At 44.0% G+C, this 23,463-nt stretch overlaps 1 protein-coding gene across 1 annotated transcript in view; it reads right to left on the bottom strand.

Annotated features, from left to right (window-relative positions):
• The window catches only part of TMEM116 (transmembrane protein 116), a 107,788-nt gene that overhangs the window by 3,389 nt on the left and 80,936 nt on the right, over positions 1-23,463 (bottom strand). Inside the window, exons 6-10 of the mRNA XM_082243805.1 lie at positions 21,263-21,312; positions 18,798-18,875; positions 15,326-15,461; positions 13,181-13,325; positions 12,335-12,411 (exon numbers count right to left, since the gene is read on the bottom strand). Of these exons, the coding sequence (XP_082099931.1) occupies positions 12,335-12,411; positions 13,181-13,325; positions 15,326-15,461; positions 18,798-18,875; positions 21,263-21,312 (486 nt within the window). The remainder of the gene's footprint in view (positions 1-12,334; positions 12,412-13,180; positions 13,326-15,325; positions 15,462-18,797; positions 18,876-21,262; positions 21,313-23,463) is intronic.

The raw sequence follows: 23,463 nt of genomic DNA, 5'->3' as shown, positions 1-23,463 counted from the left end.
ATTGGGCCGCATCAAAAGCACCCAATGTTTTCCAATGTTTGGGGTACCAATAAGAATAATGGCACCCCTAAAGAGCAGAGCATTTGTCTGTGTGTCAGGAAAGAGCGCAATTTTGCACGCGTTCCTGCGAAACACAGTAACGTGAACCAAGCCTTGGACAGGGGTGCCTCAAGACTGAAAATACTTTTCAAGGGTGCAACGACTGAAAAAAGGTTGAGAAACACTGGTCTAGATAATAACATTTGAAGCAAAAAGCAATAACTGTCTGTTGTACACAACTACTGATTCAATTAGTTGTCTCTCCCCTTCCCCCCAAAGTCCCCATAGGAACTCACAGGATACCAAATATAATTTTTTTTGTTTAATTTCTGTTTATTGAAAAAAATGTTTCAAGAAGACAAAGAAAAACAGAACATAGACCATACAGTCCGACATTAAATACGGCAAGTAGCCATGGAACAATATCAATGAGTACATAAACATCTCAGAGCGCGTCAAGCACGCCCAGTCATGAAAAGTCTGAGAAAACATACTGATAGCAGAACATCTTGCATCATAAAACCAATGTCAGAGAGAGCCTATAAGAAAGTGAAAGGATAGTAAAAAGCAGAAAAGAAAGAGAAAGAAGAGAAGAGGGCAGCAGGGAGAAAAAGGTAGGAGGGGGGAGAGGAGGGTGGGAAAGTAGGCCACGGGTGACTTATGTACCAAATAATAAAAACTTTTAATCAGATAGGATTACATTTTAATAAGAGGACCAAGGTTGCCATGTAAAGGGAAAACGGTCTAGTTTGTCACGGGCTATGAAAGTAAGTTCCTCTAATTGGTATGTCATATCAATTTTCCGTAGCCAGTGACGTATCGTGGGAATGGTCGGTGAGCCCCAGAGGGCGGGGATCAGGGCTTTGGCTGCATTAAGCATATGAGGGATCATTGATCTTTTGTACTTAGAGGGCGGCATGTTAGTTCCATGCAGGAGGACAACCCAAGGATCTGATGGGATGGTAACTTCCGTGATCACATTTATAAGCCGAAGGACTTCCATCCAGAACGGTTGTATTATTGAACAGTGCCACCAGATGTGTGCGTGCGATGCAATATCTCCGCATCCCCTCCAACATAACGGGGAGATGGCCGGAGAAATAATGTGCATTTTCCGCGGGGTATAGTACCAACGGGACAATAACTTGTAGTTGGATTCCGCCACCTTGGTGGAGAGACAGGAAATGTGAGCCAATGCAAGAATTTTGTCCTTCCGGCTATCGGAAATTTGAGATCCAATATCTAGTTCCAACTGCGAGGTGGAGTGAAGGGGGGGGGGGGGTCCCGAGGGGACAATATTGCCTCAATTGGGTTCAAATCCTTGGAGTCACGCAGCGGACGTGGAAGAGCAGCTATGAACCTGGATAACTGTCTGTGTCTCCAATGGTCCATACCCGTTGCGGGGCTGGAGCCCAAAATGTGGCTAAGTGGCTTCACAGTATTGGAGTGGGTTACGTGGGACAACAGGAGGGGAGTCTTAGGAGACCAATTTTTAAATCCAGCATCCAGTTTGCCAGGCATGAAGTGGTTGTGATTCAGCAGAGGCATTAAAGGAGAGTTGTAGTTCCAGGAAAACTTTGTATGCATGGAATCCCAGACAGACAAGGTTGATAGGGTCAGGGGAGAGGTGTTTGGGGAGAGGGCCCTGGCGGACCTTGGAATCCATGGTACTGCAGACAAGTCTCTGTCACATAGATCGTATTCCAGCTGTACCCATAATTTAGAACTAATGGAGTACTTCCAGTCAGCCACACGGGTTAGTGAGACTGCCCGAAAATAGTCCCTGATACTAGGGAGAGCAAGTCCCGCACAACGCTTTGGACGAAAAAGCGTCGTCTTGGCAATCCTGGGGCGCCTGCCCTGCCAAATATACCTGGAAAGCAAAGACTGCAAAATAGTAAAAAGCCCAATAGGAACACCCAGCGGTAACATTTGAAAAAAAAATAGAAAACGAGGCAAGATGTTCATCTTAACTATGTTGGTCTTGCCCAACCAGGAATGGTGTAAAGAGGACCACTGTCGAAGATCTGATTTGATCATATTCAATAGGGGAATATAGTTATGGCGGAACAAATTATCCAAGCGGGGGGTTAGATAAATACCTAGGTATTTCAATTTGTCCGGACACCATTGAAACGGGAAATGTGGGGACAGGGCGGAAACTTCAGCATGGGGGATATTAATGTTTAATATTTCGGATTTAGACATGTTGATCTTGAAGTTTGAGAGGTGGCGGAAGTCTGCGAAAGCTTGTAAGAGTACAGGTAAAGAGATACGAGGTTGTTGGATGAAAAAAATAATGTCATCCGCATAAGCTGCGTATTTGTGCGTCTGACGGTTCACAGTGACACCATGTATATCGTTGGAGTGCCTAATAGTGGATAGAAAGGGCTCGAGGGAGATGGCAAACAAAACGGGCGATAAAGGGCACCCCTGTCGCGTGCCATTATGAAGGGGGAAGGGAGTACTAAGGAGGCCGTTAACCCGTACCTGAGCCGTTGGTTGGGAATATAAAGCTGCAATACGTTGTATAGCTTTGGGGCCAAGGCCAAAAAAACGGAGGGTAGTCAACAAATAGTCCCAGTCCACCTTGTCAAACGCTTTTTCAGCATCAGTAGAAAGGAACAGGGTAGGCTGGGACCTAGTGCGGACAAAGTGGATTAGAGAGAGAGCACGAAGAGAGTTGTCCCTCGCCTCTCTACCCGGGATAAAACCAGTCTGATCAGCTGAGACCCAGGAGGGGATCAAGGGCAGTAGTCTGTTAGCTAACACCTTAGAGTACAATTTAAGATCCACATTTAGGAGGGATATAGGGCGGTAACTGCCACATTCTGTGGGGTCTTTGCCAGGCTTAGGTAGGACCGAAATGTGAGCAGCTAGTGATTCTGGACGAAAACCCGAGGATTTAGAAATGGAGTTGGCATATGAGGTCAAGTGAGGGAGTAGGACATCAGCAAATTTTTTACCGACTTGGGTGGATTTTAGTGCCAATTGGAACTCTTCAACAGAAAAATCGTTTTCCAATTTCCGCAGGGAGCGTTTGGAAAGGGTTGGTAGATTACCTTTTTTGAGGTAAGCCCAAATACGTTTGCGCTTTTCAGTTAAAGGGAGGTGACAGAGATCACCCTCTACATGGTAAAGCTTGCCATAAAAATCTCTAAAGGCTTTGGCAATATCAGGGGAGGAATGGACCATAAGGCCAGAGGGAAGCTTCACCTTCTGAATGAAAGCTGATGATTTTTGGGCTCTAAGAGACCTGGCAAGCATTCTACCGGGTTTATCACCCCACTCGTAACGTTTATGGGCTAAAAAGTGAAATTTGCGCTTGGTAGCTTTGTCAAGTAAGGATCGTAGGGATTCCCTAGCCTCTGTTAAGGCCTGAAGGTGGGAGACATGCAATGATAGTTTGTGTGACTTTTCCAGATCCGCCACCAGGGCAAGCTGCTCAGCGATCAATTGGCCCTGCTCCCGCTTCCTCCTCGCCCCCAGCTCCAGCAGTTTGCCCCTTATAGTAGCCTTGTGGGCTTCCCACACCAAGGAGGGAGATGCGTGCTCAGTGGTATTTTCAAGAAAGTATTGGCTAAGTGCAGAAGATAAGAGAGCTGCATCTGCGGGGTTCGAGAGAAGCGAGTCATTCAGTTTCCAATTAGTGGAGCGGGGTGGGAGGGAGGGAAGGAGCAGGGTGGTCATCACAGGAGCATGATCCGAAATGGATGTACGGCCAATGGAGGCGGATCGCAAAAGGGGTAAGTGAAAGTGGCTCAGAAAAATGTTGTCGATCCTAGAGTAACAACCATGGGTTTTGGAAAAGTGTAAAAAATCAGCATCTTTAGGATGCAGGATACCAAATATAATTACATGTATTATCATCGCACTGTAATTTTGACATCAAATGTCGATTTGGTTTTAGCCATAGTCTTTTGACTAAAATGCCATTTTAGTTTTAGTTGTATTTTATTCATCTAAATTGTTTTAGTCGTATTTCAGGCGACTAAAATCTCCAGTACATTTTAGTTGATTAAAATCTCCAGCACCCACCTGACATTCCCGCTTTCCTCTCGGGATCCGCCTGTCTGTTAAAGCCCCAACCCCCTGACTCTATCAGCAAGCTATATTGGCTGAGAGACGCAGGCTCCCTCTGTCTTCCTGCTGCCTGGGAGTTCTGGAACAATGCCCTGCAAACCACAGAAGAGGAAATCCTCCTTCAGATTCGTGGCTGTCTGGATGTGACGTGGTGAGTGCTTCTCCGTCCAGCAAGGTAGCACTGCATAGCACTGCACTCTCTCACTCCTATTTACTTCCCCATCCCCAAAGTATAATGCACCCTGTCCTGTGCACTCCCTCACTCCCATTTACTTCCCCATTCCCACTTGCAGATCACCTCCACATCCCCAAAGTATAATGCACCCTGCCCTGTGCACTTCCTCACTCCCATTTACTTCCCCATCCCCACTTGCAGATGACCTCTCCATCCCCAAAGTATAATGCACCCTGCCCTGTGCACTCCCTCACTCCCATTTACTTCCCATCCCCACTTGCAGGTCACCTCTCCATCCCCAAAGTATAATGCACCCTGCCCTGTGCACTCCCTCACTCCCATTTACTTCCCCATCCCCACTTGCAGATCACCTCCCCATCCCCAAAGTATAATGCACCCTGCCCTGTGCACTTCCTCACTCCCATTTACTTCCCCATCCCGACTTGCAGATCACCTCCTCATCCCCATCTTCAAGTAATACACCCTGCCCTGTGCACTCCCTCACTCCCATTTACGTCCCCATCCCTAAAGTATAATGCACCCTGCCTTGTGCACTCCCTCACTCCCATTTACATCCCCATCCCTAAAGTATAATGCACCCTGCCCTGTGCACTCCCTCACTCCCATTTACGTTCCCAACCCTAAAGTATAATGCACCCTGCCTTGTGCACTCCCTCACTCCCCTTTACTTCCCCATCCCCACTCGCAGATCCCCTTCCCATCCCCAAAGTATATTGCACACTGCCCTGTGCACTCCCTCACTCCCATTTACTTCCCTTTCCCCAAAGTATAATGCACCCTGCCCTGTGCACTTCCTTACTCCCATTTACTTCCTATCCCCACTTGCAGATCCCCTCCCCATTCCCAAAGTATAATGCACCCTGCCTTGTGCACTCCCTCACTTCAATTTACTTCCCAGTCCCCACTTGCAGCTGGGTATTACAGCCAATAGAGTTAACAGTTTTTGGGGGGTGTTTATTTCTTAAAGTTGCACTTCTGTTTGTCAAAAAGCAAAATTTTTGTTTGTTAATAAAACTTGGTTTTATTTATAAAGACATTATATATCACAATGGCTAAATCTGTGTGTGTAGTGCATGTTCAAACCTTAATACCATAAATAATAATCAAATGTATTAGATTTTTACTCCAGGAGCATATAATGAGTTTGGGAATTGTAGAGAAGTGCTTAAATAATGCATTGCCATTTAACTAAACCATTCAACTTTAGTTGACTAAAATGGACTGGAGATTTTAGTCAAAACGAAGTTGTATCTTACCACGTCTGTCAGATTAAAGAGTGTCCTGGTGGTGCTAAATGGATTGCACTGTTATAACTGAAATGTGAGGTATGTATATGAAAATGGATATCTATCTGACTGAAGATCTATCTTCCCAATTTCAGCTGGACCTTAGTGCACTCCATTAGTTCATAGCCACAGCACAGACCTTAATAATTCTGATGCACTTTGAGATTTATTAAATATTTTATTGTATATACCATGGGTCCTCAAACTACGGCCCTCCAGCTGTTGCGGAACTACACATCCCATGAGGCATTGTAAAACTCTGACATTCACAGACATGACGAGGCATGAAAATCGTAGTTCCTGAACAACTGGAGGGCCATAGTTTGAAGACCATTGGTATATACCAATTCACAGTGCAAACTATGTACTTAAAACACAGCTTTGGTATTAAGGAATTCATGGCTGACAGGCTCCGCAATCTTTTTTAAGCACTTTTGCCTATCTTGAGGAAACATTGACATTCATATGTCAGTTCCAAAGCCATGGTATTCTGTGAACTAATGTGAATGGGTTATACAGAACTTAATACTTACAATAAAACCTAATTTAGTCCAGTTACATGTAGAAATGTCAGGGTCATCATAAAGTAATTTTGTTAGGTCTAAATAATTGACATATCTGGACATGAAATATAAAGTACATGGACATGCACAGAACCTTTTAAACAGGGCTACTGGCAGCTACTTAGAAAAAGATCTACAAATAAGAAACAATACATCTTCTTATACAAAAAAAAAAATAACGTCCATAAAAGCCATTATTTCCTATCATAATCAACAAGTTTGAGAAGTCATTATTTTATATTTCCACAAAATTATGCATAGGTATAAATACTGATAAAAACTGGATTTTCGTCTTACCGTAAAATCCTTTTCTCTGAGGGTCACTGACAGACACAGCTTCAAGTCTTCAGACCATTAAGCTTATGCTCTTGCTCTCTAGGAGTAAGACTAGGCGGAAACCTTTTTAGTTACACCTCTGGGGCAGTTCCAGAGGGTATACCATCACTTCCTGCTGTAGGACTTCCAGTTTGTAACAGGCAGTGTCAGAAGAACAAATAACCCCAAAAAGAGGGGTGGGTGCTGTGTCTGTCAGTGAATCTCAGAGAAAAGTATTTTACAGTAAGACAAAAATCCAGTTTTCTCTTTCGTTCACTAACAGACACAGCGTCAAGTCTTCAGACCATGGGGATGTCCCAAAGCAGTGCAACATGGGGGGTGGAAAAAAACACCGCAAATGCAGAATTCCCAACAAGGCTAAACATAGCCAACCAGGTAACAACAGGAGCTCAACTAGGAACAACTGGAGCTCACCACCAGAAAAAAGTTCACCCTCAAGAAGCGGAAGCCTCAGCAACCACACTGCAAAACTTTGCATCCAAACGCAGCATCCGAAGATGCAAGTACATCCACTTTATAAAATTTTGTGAATGTGTGTACAGACGACCGCATAGCCACCTTGCACGCCTGAACCACTGACGCTTGATGGTGGAAGGCCCATGAGGCACTAAGCGACCTCGTAGAATGCACTTTAACAGGGAAAAGAGGAACCTGGCCCTTAATGGAGTAGGCCTGCACCACCGTCTGCCTGATCCACTTGGAAATGGTTGCAGCAGATGCGGCCTGCCCCTTACAAGGTCCATCTGTAAGAACCAACAAAGAATTGGATGTCCTAATCGGTTCAGTCACCGCCAGGTAAACCCGAATCTATCTTACCACATCTAAGGAATGTAAGGCAATTTCCTTAGGATGTTTAGTCTTAGGACATAAGGACAGAAGCACAATGTCCTCATTCAAATGAACCCCCGAGACAACCTTAGGAAGGAACGCCTGACAGGGTCGTAACACCACTTTGTCCCTATGAATCACCAAGTAAGGTGACCGACAGGACAACGCAGCCAACTTTGACACGCAACATGCGGAAGTAATAGCTACTAAGAAAGCCACCTTCTGCGACAGAGTGAACATAGGAATTTCTCAATAATATAATAATATTTTCAAAGGGAGGCCTTTGAAGCACTGACAGAACCAAATTGAGATCCCACAGAGGTACCAGGGATCACACCGAAGGAGCCAGATGGCAAATTCCCTGAGCAAAGGTGTGAACCAAGGATTTTGCCACCAACAGCCTTTGGAAAAAAAAAAGCCAAGGCAGAAATCTGGCCCTTGATGGTGCCAAGAGCCAAACGTTGATCTACACTCAATTGTAGAAACTCCAACAGGCGAGACACAGAAAAGAAGCGGGGAGAAGCCCCCCCCCACGACTCACACCAAGAAATGTACGCCTTCCAAACTCGATGATAAACCTTCCTGGAAGTAGAAGGTTTCCTAGCCTTCCTAGCCTTCAATAGCGTAGGAATCACCGACTCCGGCAGCCCTCTGTCTTTCAGCACCTGGCTATCAATAGCCACGTCATTAAAGACAGTGACCATAAAGCAGGATGGAAGATTGGTCCGAGACAGAAGATCTTCCCTGAGAGGAAGTTTCCAAGGGACTTCTGCTACTAGCCTTACCAGGCCTGTGTACCAGGATCGGCGAGGCCAGTCTGGTGCCACCAGCATGACTGGAATTCCTTCTACCTCGATTCTGCGTAGCAGTCTGACAGAAGTTGAATTGGAGGAAAGGCGTAAATCAGATGATACTGACCCCAAGGGGCCACCAGAGCGTCTGCGGCATCGGCCAGAGGATCCCGAGACCTTGACACAAACCTCTGCACCTTCCTGTTGATATGGGAAGTGGGAAGCCAGCAGGTCCACATTGGGGGTCCCCCACCGAAGACACAGTTGATGAAAAACCTGTTGATGAAGAGACCATTCTCCCAGATCCAACGTCTACCGACTGAGATGGTCCGCTTGCCAATTCTCCACTCCCGGAATGTGCACAGCAGAGAGGGCCAGAATATATTGTTCTGCCCACCTCAAGATGCTGGCCATTTCCCGGGCTGCCAGGGCACTCTTTGTGCCCCCTTGATGATTGACATATGCCACAGCCGTAGCATTGTAAGATTGTAAGGGCGTCCCTGCAGACGATCCGTCCACTGAGACAGAATTTCCAGGATGTTGATCGACAACCTGGACTACTCCCGAGTCCAGACACCTTGGGCTAAACACACTCCCAAGACACCTCCCCATCTAGACAGACTGACATCCGTGGTGATTACAGTTCAATGCAGGGGATTTTCACAGACGCAGAGCCGGGGAGCGGAGCCACCATAGGAGAGACTCCCTCAAACCCCGACTCAACAGAATCAGATTGTCCAATGACAGCGGATCCTTGTTTCATTTGATCAGAATCTCCTTTTGCAAAGGTCTGGTGTGGAACTGCGCAAACGGAACTGCCTCAAAGGTGAAGACCATCAGACCCAGTACTTGCATGAAAGTCCTGAGGGACGATCGATGGTTGGACAACAGGTGCCGAACAGCCTCCTGAAACCAGCGTCAGACCCAAGTAGTTCAGCTTTGTGGACGGAGACCATGCCGATTTCTGAAAATTCAGTGTCCACCTGAACTCCTGCAGAGTTCGCACCGTAACCTCCAAGTCGGCTTCTAGAGCCCAAAAAGACTCTGCACACAGAAGCAGATCGTTCAGGTAACCCAGTACCTCGTTTCCCCTCTGCCATAACAGGGCCAACACTGGGGCCAAAACCTTTGTGAACACTGGAGAAGCTGAAGCGAAACCAAAGGGTAACGCCACAAATTGAAAGTGCTCCTCGTCCATAGCAAAAAAAGAACCACACTGATGCCCGACATATATTGGAATATGAAGGTAGGCATCCTTGAGATCGATCAAAGCCATCAGATCTCCTTGATGAAGGAAAGCTACTACTGTGCAGATGGACTCCATCCGAAATTTCTGAACCCGCACAAAGTGGTTCAGAGCCTTGAGATCCAAGATAGGACAAACCTTGCCTTCCTTCCTGGGAACTGTAAACAGATTTGAATTAAAACCTTAGAAACATTCCGACTCTGGAAGCGGCACAATAACTTCTTGTGCTAACAGGTCCTGCACTGCTCTGTAGAGGTCCTGTAGCCGCTCTGGAGACAGGTGTAAGTTGAAGGGAAAGAACCTTGCCGGAGGCAAGGACCGAAACTCGATCTTGTAACCGAACCGAAACAGTTAGTGGATCCATTTGTCCTGAATAAGCAAGATCAGGAAAAAGACGAAGACGTCCCCTCACCCCAGATGCGGGTGAGGGCGTCCCTTCAGGCTGGGGAAGGCTTGTCTGCAGAACCAGACTCGCCCGCTTTAGACTTACCATTCCAGGGTCATTTGGAGCCTCCTGAAATGTTACGGGGGGATCTCGAGCCCTTTTCCTGCGATCCAGACGGATGAAAGGGCCACTTGTGAGCCGTAAAGAAGTGACCCCTCTTACGGCAAGGTTCCTTGCCCTTAGCAGCCTGTGGAAGCAAAGTACTCTTGCCTCCCGTAAGGCCCCTAATAATCTCTTCCATAGAGGCACCAAACAAACGGTCTCTTACAAAGGGAAGATCAGTCAGTACCTTTTTTAGAAGCCTGGCCAGCTGACCAGTACTTCAACCAGATCATGCGGCGAAGGATCACCGCTGTCACAGAAACCCTGCCAGCCAGGGGGGCCGCAACCAGGGATGCATCACAAATATACTGTAACCCTTGGATCAGCAGATCCGCCAGGTCCGCCAGCTCAGAAGGATGTTGACTCCCCTCCAGATCCTGGCGCAAAATCTTAGCCCATTCCGTTAAGGTCTGGGATACCAAGGTGATAGCAAATACTGGTCTTAAAATTGAACCAGCCGCAGTGAAAAGGTATCGGAGCAGAGCCTCCGCTCTTATTGTCCACAGGATCCTTAAAAGATGGGGAATCTTCCACCGGCAAAAGTGTGGTCTTATTCAGCCTGGAAACCTGAGAGTCCACCAACGGTGGAACCGTCCGTTTCTTCAGAATAGATTCCTCAAAGCATCTTCTAGCAAAAAAGCTTCGGTATTCCAACCATGCATTTCGGGGAACCCCACTGACTAGTGACAATCTTGTTAAAATAGGCAGGAAAGGGAAAACCTTATTCACCTTGGAAGATTTGCGGGTGCCAAATTGCACTGGTGTTGCCGACTCAGCAGCAGCTGAGTTCCCCAACTTTAAAGCTTCCCACACTGATAAATTTAGGGCCTCCACAAGTGCTTTTTCATGTGTGATTGCAGAGGAGGAGAGCTCATCCTCACTATTAGAGCACTCAGCATGCCTGGATGCAGACCCTTGTCCGTGGCAGCCAAATCAAGCTCAGAATCTGAGGAAGCAGAGGATACGGGTGAAGGTGGGAGCACTATGTAGGGCCATATCAACTTTGGCTAATAGTGACTGGAGGGCTGCCTTCATGGCTGCCAGGGCAAACTGAGACCCAGAGGGTCCCGCAGCTTCCAGGAGTGAATCAGGTGGTGTAACGAGCCCACCAGGCTCCATGACCATACAGGGTTAAGCAGAAACGCTGTTGAGCAAAGAAAAATTATTTTTTCTCCCCTGTGCACCACTGTAGCACTACAATAAGCAGCGCACCCGCGGCGCTGTATACAGCAAAGAAGGATATTGTACCCCCAGAGATTCACCGCCTGAGCTAGAAACTAAAACAATCTGCCACACTGCTGGAAAGAGGAAGAGGAAATGCTGACCTGACTCTAGAGGTCCCGAAAGCCTCAGCACAGTCTGACTACAGGAAAATGGCCGCTAATGCAAGTCTATGGGGAGACCAAAAACATGGCCGATGAACTACAGAAACATGGCAGCTGAACCGGAAATCACAGAGACCATGGAAAAGTGATAGTACCAGGCGGTGCTGAACGGGACCCTGGACTTCACTGGACCCCAGGGAAAAAAATTTACAGACCCCAGGAGAGGACCCCCCGCAGCACCCAGGTATGGGCACCCCTAACTGGGACCAACAACGGCATCACCCACCGCTCCTCCAGCCCAGCACCATGTAGCCCCCCTACCTAATTTCACCCATGCCCCCAAACAGGGGCCGGGGGGGACAGGTGAGGGCATCAAAATTTAAGGGGGAACCCCGCAAGGAGGAGGGAGAAACACAAGGGGGAGGAAGGACACAGAGGGGCCTACCATCCTCGGGGGGGGGGGGGCCCACGTCCACCCCAACAACCCAACAATTCTGTAGGAAAGGAGGGGTGATACTACTCACCATACCAAGGTCACCAGGCGGGCGCCACTCCTCCCAGCAGTCCACCGCACCATCTTGGAAATGGAGTGCTGCGGCCTGAGGTACGCTACGACTCTGTACGTGACTGTTGTCATGACCAGTGCTATGCGACCTTGTGAGGTGTTTCAGTCGCCGGTCAGCCCCCATCCAGTGGGACTATGTCGCAACCAACTTAATGCAGAGCTATTAGTTGGGTCGTGCTCGCAGGCCTATTGATTGTAGTTATCACAGCAATAATAAAGAAAAAGTAAAACATTTAATTTAAATGGGAAAAAATGCCAGGGCCGCAGATCCCAGCAGAGAGCCAAGCCCTTACTCCTAAACTAGGCAGAAAAAAATGGAAGTCCAACAGCAGAAAGTGATGGTATACCCCCTGGGACTGCCCCAGGGGCGTAACCAAAAAGGTTTCCGCCCAGTCCTACTCCTAGAGAGCAAGAGCATAAGCCAAATGGTCTGAAGACTTGAAGCTGTGTCTGTCAGAAAATAAAAGAGAAATAATAATTTGAAACTATCACTAGTTAAGGGAAAAACAAAAAATAAACATGAACTAACCTGAATGCAATAAAGAAATATGTATAATGCATTTGTTCCTTCGTAGTCAGCCAGCTTTAAAAGAGCTAGGATAACAGCTGTAAATGAAGACAGAGAGTGAAATATACACAGATATCCTAATAATCATTGCTTCAACTATGACACATAGAAATATGAACATACAGTATATCATATATAACTGCGTATAGCAGCAGAAAATGCAAATTCTAAGGCTTATTTATTTAAAGGCCTATTCCATAATAATTTGGATTTGGAAGATAATGGTGGATTTTATGTCCCCCAGAGACTAAAAGTATAACTAAATACAAACATTTTTTTTGTAGTTTTGGATGGAGTGGAAGAAGGATTAGAACGCTTATCAGTTTTTATTGCTGTCGTTTAGGAGATTCACCTTCTCTATTTGTCCTGTTTACCATTGGCATTAGAAGTGAAAGTAAAAGAAAATCACAACTTTTTGGGTTGTCCCCAGAACATTAATAGAGCGAAATTCTTCAAATGGGGATACTAGTTCTGGTGACCTGGGGGTCCCCAATAAATTTCACTAATTTACAGGGATTTCCTTTTAACTTCCATTTTGGCCGTGGGAATCTTCGCTATGGGACACAAATGGCAAAAAAATAAAAAATCCGACAGGGGTTATAACTCTCCCTTACTGTATCCAAACTGAAAAAAAAAATTGCCTATAGTTATACTTTAGAAAAAAACTTCTCACCCGAGCCTTGGAATTTCATTGTTCATTAGCTCAACACAAAAAATGATCAAATATACTCTCATTCTTGTCAAACATCCTTGCTATATGAAGAAACTGGGAATTGGCTATTAAAAGTTTAGATTTAGGAGACTCACCTGGCAAGCAACAGAGAAAGAAGATGGCAGGGAAGAGCAGAAGGCTCCAGCTCATTACTTTGATCACTGCCCACTGTTGGTCTTGGATGAAGCCTGCTGTTGCAAGATGCCTTTGGACAACAGCCTGCGAATATCCTGAGATCACCTAGAAATAGCAACCAAGCAGCCTTAGGCTTTTATGTTGTCATTAAAATCAATATTCGTGAAAAGAAAATGAAAAAATGTTGGAAATTTTGCTGCCTAAACCATTTAAATCTGCCTTTGATACTTCTTATGTATTTGCATTTTAGTCTTTCTTTGTCTAAACTATTGGAGGCTTTCAAGTGGTTATTGTGCCTAGACAAAAAAGGAAAAAAAGCCCAACTCCAGTCAAATCCTTTTTTCTTGCTTTGACTAGTGCAATGCAATGGTTAGAGCTTCTTGCCGGGTTTTTATTATCATGTTTATGCCTACTGGGGACATGTTCTATCCCTTCCTGTAAGGAAAAAATAATGCAAAATCTCCCTAATAGAGACACAGGCAAAAAAAAACAAAAGCATGTTTTTTATTAGGGTTGGTAAGGGTTTGAATTTTTGACAATGCTTTTCGGCTGTCTGTGCCTTCCTGCCCTGGTGACAACCGCTATCATAATTTTTTGTATGGTTGTCACAGAGACAGGATGTGAGGGAGAATCTCCCACATAGGGTGAAAAAAGATAAATACAATTCCTTATACAAATTATACCGTAACTCTTTCCCACTGACTCTAAATCTAAAAAAAGAACAAAATTGGCTGGAGTTGGTTTAAAAAGAAAGGGGCAATGCACTAATCTTTGACTAAAGTCTTTAAAAGAAATCAGCAGGATAAAAAATGCACCATGATGCCATATCAAACCAACTGCTGTAATTTCCTTTAAAGTTTAAGGGGGGAAAGCAATAGCAAAAAAAATGACACCTATCAGGATAGAAATCTGGTGGGAATGGCTCTTTGTGAGATCGACAGAGAGTAGACATGACAGAGTTAGAACAAAAATTTGTTTCGTTTTGGATAGATTCGTTATGTTACCAATTTCGTTATGGAATTTGTTTAGTTTTGTTAAATTTCATTTAGTTTTAGTTAAAATTTGTTTCATTTATTATTTTCCAACTTTTCAGAACAATTAGAATTTGGATCAGTCGAGAAAAGCATTTTTTTTATCATTTTTAATTTTTCCGGGCTATTGTCAGACTTTTTTTCTTTCCATTCATTTGTCAGTGGGGAAGCCCGCTGACAGACGACGACTAGGGGTTGATGACTTGTGGTTGTTAAGAATGCAGGCAGCCAACTTCCTGGCCCGCTTCTTAACAACCAGCTATTTCATCACTCAGAATTCAAATCGGTCGATCATTTTTCGACAGTTCCAATTTTTAATCTTTCTGAAAAGTTGGAACTCCTTACAAAACGAATAAACTAAATTTAATTTAATGAATTGCAACTAAATTTGTTACTATTTCATTCGGAGATTTGGGTACACCCCAATTTCCAAATAATCAAAAATTCATCCGAACTTGTATTCGGACTGAAACTAATTGCACATGTCTAACAGAGTCAGAGGTCACCTGATGTTTGACTCTTAACGGGCTATCATCTGCCTCACATCATAGAGTGCAAGTTATCAGATCTTTTAGTTATAGTTATGAAGGTGTATGGCCTAATCAGTTAAAATATCTAGCTATCTCATCGGCACCTTCAGCTCAGAACAGAAATCCTGACAGTATGGCTTCAAAATCGATATTTTAACATACACTCAGCTGTGTTGCTGAGTACCGCCATGGGGGGCGCATTCATTCTGTACTGTAAACAAGGTATTGTATGATTTTTTAAAGATGCCTTCATCTGGAATCTCTGTAACTGACAGTAGATTACTGCTTGTCAATTATTTAGCATCATTCTATATAAAAATTATAAACTAAGAGGGGAATTTATCTAAACTGGACCAGAGGGAATGGAGAAGCTGTGCATGGCAACCAATAAGATTGTATTTTCAGCTTCTACGCTTAAGCTTTGAAGATGAAACACAAGTGTTCCAGATTCTGTCTGCTCCAGGCCTAATACATTTCAATCTTTGTGTGTTAAATGTAAAAGAATGAATTCCATCAGTTCTACCACCACTTTGATGTTACATACCAGTATGGGGATGACTGTAAGGCAGAAGGTAGCCAGGTAGACACCTGTGCTATAGAAGTGTAGGTCTTTACAGACACTTTCAGTATATCTGTTGGGGTCTGCTGTTATCTGGGATCCAACATTCAACACCAAGCAGCTGTCAAAAACGTTAGAGCAAGTTAGTCATACAAATTTAATGTCTTTCTAATAACAATACAGACTTCATTACTGTTTATTGATTTTTACTTACAAAAAAAAAAAAGGCACCTGAGGTCTATTCGTAAATGGCAGAACGTTATGGTCACCAAATACTAACCTAATACTAAGAATCTGACAAAACTCAGCCGTTCCAAGAAAGTCTGATTCCACATGAAATGTTGATTTTATCAACAACAGAATTTTAGAACCTTTTTCATTTACCACTGCGAACTAGGCAAATTTAACCACTTTAAGACCGGAAGATTTTCCTGCTTAATGACCAGGCCCTATTTTACGATTCGGCACTGCATTAATTTAACGGACAATTGCGCAGTCGTGCGACGCTGTACCAAAATAAAATTAACGTCCTTTTTTTCCCCACAAATAGAGCTTTCTTTTGGTGGTATTTGATCACCTGTGCGATTTTTATTTTTTGCGCTATAAACAAAAAAAAGAGAGACAATTTTGAAAAAAAAAAAACAATTTTTTTCACATTCTGCTATATAACAACCCCCCCCCCCCCCCAAAAAAGTAAAAATCTAAATTTTTTAACATTTTAGGCCAATTTGTTTTCTGCTACATATTTTTGGTAAAAAAAAAAAAAAAACAGGGAAGGGGTAAACAGTGTTGGTGATCAAGGGGTTAAATGTGACCCTAGGGGAGTGATTTTAACTGTGGGAGGGTTGGGCTTGTGAGATGACCATAGAGACATGCGATCCTATATCGCATGATCACATAGTCTCTGTGATCATCTCAGGCAGAAGGACAGACGGATTTGTTTACATCAGCCGTCCGTCCTTCTCTGTCAGTGGGGAGAGATCGCCGGTGTCAGGTGGCAATCGGAGCCGCCTAACACCTGCACTGGCTTCCTCGCTGGTGCTCGCCCCCTAGCCTCCTGAGAGCGAGCAACTTAGAGCTACGTCGCTTTGTCCAGGAGCGGCTGCCTGCTGCAGTAAATTTGCGGCGGGCAGTCGTCAAGTGGTTAAAGTGTTACTAAAGCCTCCTTTTTTTTAAATTAAAATAACAAACATGTCATACTTACCTGCTCTGTGCAAGATTTTTGCACAGAGCAGCCCTGACCCTCTTCTTCTGGGGGCTCCTCTTTGGCAGGTGCCCCTACGGAAAGCTGCTTCCCATGGGGGCACCCATGCGTGCTCACTCCTGAGTCCCGCTGCTGCATCCACTGAAAGAGACAGCGTGTCACTGGATTTGGTTGACAGCAGGGGGAGCCAATCACTGCCACTGCTATCAATCTGTTCAATGAGGAGAACGACAGTAGCGGGAGCCGCTGTGCTCATGCACATCGCTAGATCGGATGGGCTCAGGTAAGGAAAGCGGGGGGTGGGGGGGGGGGGTCTGGGGGCAGCTGCAGCAGAGAAGGTTTTTTCATAGAATACATTTAGGAGAAAAATCTTAAGGCTTTAGTACCAAGTTAAAAGTTACCAACATGTAAGCACTATTGTTTTGCTTTTGTGATGCCAACAAATTCAAAGATTTGCCTAGTTTCTGTATTCATTGTTATCTGCCTTCTGCAACATTCATCAATAAGCTTTATTCTTCTAGTATATGTTGCTAGATTTGCTATGTATTAATTAGCCCCCTTATCTTTTCATTGAAAAAAGAATTTCCAAATGCTACATTTAATGGATTAGTAGCACAGTGTGTTACCTTTCCGGGAACTACCACTATAGCAGATTCACTGAAAAACGTGCTTGTCTTGTGTTTCTCAGCGAACAGTGAGCATCACAACAGCTCATTACCACACAACTCCCCACACGCACCCATTCTATATGGTCAATGTACATCAGGACAATCCTGAATGCTCAGCAAGCAGTGAAATCTTTTATTATTTCTAGAATGGTTGCTTTCCTACTATACTGCGGTTTTGCAAAATTAATATCTTCTTAGGATAGAAGACCTCTTTTTGGCCACCAACCAAGTGGGCAGGAAGACATTTTTAGCATCAACATGCAGCAGGCAGCAGGAGTCCTCCAGCCATACAGTGCAACAAGCTTCCAACATATATATAGGGCTAATTAAAGCAGCTCATGCATAGGATAGAAACAAAACAGGACTTTGCAAGGGTTGGACCTTTAGGATTAGCAGAGGAAAGCAATACCCTAAAGCATGGGTGTCCAACCTTTTGGCTTCTCTGGGCCACATTGAGTGTAGAGAAATTTTCTCTGGCCGCATATAAAATATATACTATAGTTAAGGTATACAAGTAATAAAACGCTGCCGCCCCCCCCCCCCCCCCAGCACTAATTTAACACAACTAGTGGATGATCCCCTCCGAGGCAGCATCTGCCTACAGTTAGTTGGAAACCTCTGTGGCTGTGCCCCCAACTCGACTTCCTTCCTCCCCAGCAAAAAAATAAATAAAAATTGTCAGGGGGCAGTGGGCCGCATTGCCTGTGGTTCCGGGCCGCATGCGGTCCCCAGGGCGCAGGTTGGACATGCCTGCAATAAAGTGTAACTTCACTTAAAAAGGAAAGTTCTGCTCATCCCCCTCTACTATTAATGAAAGTTTATTTTATTTTTTAAATTTCTTTGGAGTGGGTTCCTTTTTCTGGCAGGTACCTGATTCCACGTCTGCATTTCTAGCTTTCCCCCATGCGCAGTGGGAAGCCGACTGTGAAACAGCAGGAACTTCCAGCCAAGATGGTGGCACCACGGATGAACACAACGCTGGACTCCTGAGCTGGTACCTGTTTATTAAAAGTTGGCAGCTACAGTATTTGTAACTTCTGACTTTCATTTATTTATTTTTTTAAAGAATAACCATAGTTCCTCTCTAAAGTGTATGTATAGACAAAACTTTTTTTTTTTTGTTGGATAGAGTAAGGAAGCCGAATTACCCCCGTCAAGTTGTGACTGCTGTCCCCACTCCCTGCTGGGGAGATTTTACCTCTCTTCATCCTGGGAGCTGTCACCAGGACAAATAATGGGAAATCCAGAATTTTAGAGTTGTCCCTAGGACAAGAGCTAAAAGCAGTCTTCCAATGGGGACATTTGTTCGAGTGACATTTTCTGTTGCGTCACGCAGACAGGAGTTAAAGGGAAATCTCCCCAAAGACACAGACAGTTATTTTAACCCTTTACTTCTCTATCTAAAACCAAACAAATTGAGACTTTACATACCCTTGCTCAGATCCGCTGATCTCTTTCATCCTTTAGCCACTTCCTATCTATATGCATGCACTATAGTATCTGGTGCACATCATTGCTCTGGACTGACAGTGGGATATTGTTCACATACAGCACATATACATGATTTCTTACAACTTGTATTTACCTGAGACTGCTGTTCTCATAGCAACTATTTCTATTCCCAACGCTCAGGACAGGCAAAGTGAACAAGAATGGAACAACACTGAAATAAATGGGGCTTTATTATTAAAGAGGCAGTACAGATAGATATATTTACACAAAGGTATATCATTTACTAAATGGAAGCAAGGCACGGTAAACCTGTTTTTTCTTTAAATATTCAATGCATGCTTAATTTCTATTTTTAGATGTCATATCATACACAAATAAATAAATCATCAACTAAGAATATAAGAAAAGGGAGCTAGGTTGAAATAACAAATATAAAAAGGGTGTTGCAGTAAAAAAGTATCCAAGCATTTGAAAAGCATCAGCACACGATTGGGTATTCTCAGGATTGGCTAAATGAGTTGAATATTCATACAATATTTTGGGCAAAAAATTTCAACGTAAAGTAAGTCAGCCTCATTTATATCTACAAATCAAATATACAAATGTAAACAAAAAAAATATATAAAAAACGTTGAGCTAGAGTCAAGAAAGGGCTGCCAGCACTGAAAGGCAAATACAAAAACTCCCAATAGATAACGTAATACAATAGTGTAGCGCTAAAACATGAATGATAAAAGTATAAGGTTATAAATACAAAACAAATAAAATGAATGTCCATATCAGAAAAAAGGAAAGAAAAAAAAATTCCAGTCCTTAATCCAAGATCCCATATGATAGGAGGTGTGAAAGAAATTAGCACTGGAGTTAGTCTAACTCCACACCCGTAGTGTAAACACAAACTGCTTACCGGACAAATTTGACCACTAAGTTATAGGCGGTCAAATTCAGCACAGGGAAAAATAGTCTCCCCAAAACCATGCACTCGATGTCACCACTTAAACTCGTCCGGCAAAATGGATATTGGGGAAAAGCAGACAGACACTTCCATAGCGAACTGCTGGGATCTGATCATGTGAGATGCAGCAAGCTGAACACTGGTGGAGATAATGATGGTCATGGTCAGGTCACCTGACCCTCATTATCTCCACCACTGTTCAGCTTGCTGCATCTCACAAGATCAGATCCCAGCAGTTCATACTTATTATGCTATGGAACTGTCTGTCTGCTTTTCCCCTATATCCATTTTGCCGGACGAGTTTAAGTGGTGACATTGAGTGCATGGTTTTGGGGAGACCAATATTTTTCCCTGTGCTGCATTTGACCACCTATAACTTAGTGGTCAAATTTGTCCGGTAAGCAGTCTGTGTTTACACTAGGGGTGTGGAGTTGGACTAACCCTTTTCAGTGCTACTTTCCTTTACTCCTCCTATCATATGGGATCTTGGATTAAGGACTGGAATCTTTTTCTTTCTTTTTTCTGATATGGACATTCATTTTATTTGTTTTGTACTCATAATCTTATACTTTTATCATTCATTTTTTAGCGCTGCACTATTGTATTAATTATACAAATGTGTAAGAAGCAGAGAATATGCCACGTGTGTTAGATAGGTATTCACTAGATAGCAGGTTAAGAAGGGAGCAAAAAATATGCAGGTTTCCATAAAACAATGAACTTTTTTCAACACAAGACAAAAAAAAAAGTCTTGCCTGTGTGTCATAATAGTAGCGGCATTTAAAGGACAAAATACTGCATAACCATATACAGTATGATAAATGCATGTAATGATAACATTCAGTATGTGAAAACCTCTTTATTTAACATTTTTATTTTTTCTCCAAATCTACATACAGGCCCAACTGCTCATGAAACAGGGACATAGTGTGGGTGCAGGGTGTCACAACCTTGGCCTGCATTAACCATTTAATGTTGGAGAAACTGGCGCTGGAGTCATCACATCAGCACTGCTTATTATGTTACTGGCAACTACCCATCGCCAGGTGAAGACCAAAGAGAAAGGGGACCCTGTGCATCATGTAACCGGTTACGAAACTTTGGAAAAATGTAAATCTTATAAAAAATACAGCTGAGGGGAAGAGGGAAGATCTAGGGGGCTGGGCCTGGAGTCTGTTTGGTCTTATGCATTTATTACTTTTAAGGATTCGTGCAAACTGGGTGATTAGCCAAGGTGCATGAGGCTCCAATGTTTAGGTACGGGCAGAGAACACAGGTGCACTTACCAGCACGTTGCCAACAGGCAGTCACACCTTAGGTGAGACTAACAGCTGTTGCAGCTGGAAAATGTACCTAAAGGTATTAAAATTTAGGGCAGTGTCCACCCAGGGACAAATGCTCAGAGCCCATATGGCCCTGGGTGCACATTGACCTAAAAGTAAGTATTGCTAGGTGCATTGCCCAGCCCCATGGAGCTGCAGCAATTGTCTCTCAAGGAGTTTGGCAGGCTGCTGGAAGAGGGGACGGTGAACCTGGGCCCTCCGTCCGCAGCTAAACACTGAATTCCAGCACATTGGGGCTAAATGCCCAGTGTCCATTAGCCCTAAGGTGACCTGGTCACAAAAATAGTATCCTTTTTTTACCTGGATAGAACTGTTGTTATTCTTCCAAAGCAGCACTCTTTTTCTGATATCTACATTGGGGAAAAAAAGAAAAGTGTAACTTTTTTGTATCCATTAAAGCTCACCAGCAGACAGATATAAAAAGACTAGTTTTTCCATTCCTTTGCTGCCTTGAACTCAAGGACTCGCTTTTACCTGACCTTGACACCAGGCGAGTTATGTTCATTGAATGTATACAATCCTAGCCCTCGGACAAATGTTTTGTGTTAGTTACTCTGGGTTTTTCTTTGAACAGACAAACAGAAGTCAAAAGTACTTAATATTATGTCAGTGGTGTGGACGAGAGCAAATGCCTCCAGGGAACGTATCAGGTGAAAAGGAAAAGTAGTATCTTTTGAAGGTGAATGTAAGGGTCAAAAGGATTAGAATGTCAGCAGCTGTGAAATACAACTTTTTTCTGATGCCATGTTGTCAGTTTGGTCCATCAATCAATGCCCTCTCCCCTTAACCTTATGCACCGGAAGAGCTACAGTTCAAGTGCATTGTTCAGTAATAAGAGTAAGTAGTAAAATACAGTGAACAGGATGCACTATCTCCAGCAAATGTTTTCTAGTAAATTTTCAAATGTGGAAGGAATTATCTAATAAAATGGGAGAAAATCTGAAGGTGGTCATACGCATACAGATTTGTTAATTTGCTTCTTCAGGAACAAGCAAAAAGACACTTAGTTTATGACCAGGTTACAATAGATTTGTGATAAATTTATGTCTTTGACCAATAAATGTAAAATATAAAACAGCACATTACAAATTTTCTACATACATCAATATACCTGCGACACCAGAACTAAAGCTGGCCATACATTTTGGTCAACTCCTACTGAATCAGCTGAATTCAGCTTTACAAACTTTAATCAGATAATCGAAATAACCAGGCATAAAATTGTCACCCAAACAGTGACTATAGCCAATCAGCTACAGTCACTGTTTGAAAATTCTGACAGCTGTGGGTGCCAATACAATAGCCGGAAGAGGAATTCGTCCATTCATACTGTTTACTGTGGATGGAGCAATCTGAGTGAAAGAAATGTATTTCTGGTGGCCAACTTAAGAAAAACATTTTTAGGGCCCATTCAGGCCTCAACACACCTACTTCACACTACACAGATGTGATCCAAAATACACTGCTCGAAAAAATTAAACACTTTGAAACCACATCAGATCTCAATAGGGAAAATCTCATGCTGGATATCCATACTGATATGGACTGGGTAATGGGTTAGGAACGAAAGGATGCCACATCATTTGATGAAAATGATCAACCTACAGAGGGCTGAATTCAAAGACACCCTGAAAATCAAAGTGAAAAAATTATGCAGCAGGCTAGTCCATTTTGCTGAAATTTCATTGTAGCAACTCAAAATGGTACTCAGTAGTTTGTATGGCCCCCATGTGCTAGTATGCATGCCTGACAATGTCGGGGCATGCTCCTAATACGATGACGGATGGTGTCCTGGGGTATTTCCTCCCAGATCTGGACCAGGGCATCACTGAGCTCCTGAACAGACTGAGCTGCAACCTGGTGGCATCGGATGGACCGAAACATAATGTCCCAGGGGTGTTCTATTGGATTTAGGTCAGGCGAGACTGGGGGCCATTTAATGGGATCAATTCCTTCATCCTCCAGGAACTGGCTGCATACTCTCACCACATGAGGCCGGGCACTGTCATGCACCAGGAGGAACCCAGGACCCACTGCACCAGCATAGAGTCTGACAATGGGTCCAATGATTTCATCCCGATACCTAATGGCAGTCAGGGTGTCTATGTATAGCCTGTAGAGGTCTGTGCGTCCCTCCATGGATATGCCTCCCCAGCCCATCACTGACCCACCACCCAACCAGTCATGCTGAATGATGTTACGGGCAGCATAATGTTTTCCACGGCTTCTCCAGACCCTTTCACACCTGTCACATTTGCTCAGGGTGAACCTGCTCTCATCTGTGAAAAGCACAGTACGCTAGTAGCGGACCTGCCAATTCAGGTGTTTAATGGCAAATGCCAATCGAGCTCCACAGTGCCGGGCAGTGAGCACAGGGCCCACTAGAGGATGTCGGGCTCTCAGGCCACCCTCATGATGTCTGTTTCTGATTGTTTGGTCAGAGACATTCACATCAGTGGCCTGTTGGAGGTAATTTTGTCGGGCTCTAGCAGTGCTTCTTC

Source organism: Pelophylax lessonae, assembly GCF_965119305.1.
Source record: "Pelophylax lessonae genome assembly, chromosome: 1".
NCBI lineage: Eukaryota > Metazoa > Chordata > Amphibia > Anura > Ranidae > Pelophylax > Pelophylax lessonae.
The sequence above is the reverse complement of the archived record's forward strand: the minus strand, read 5'-3'. Positions and strand labels throughout refer to the sequence as shown.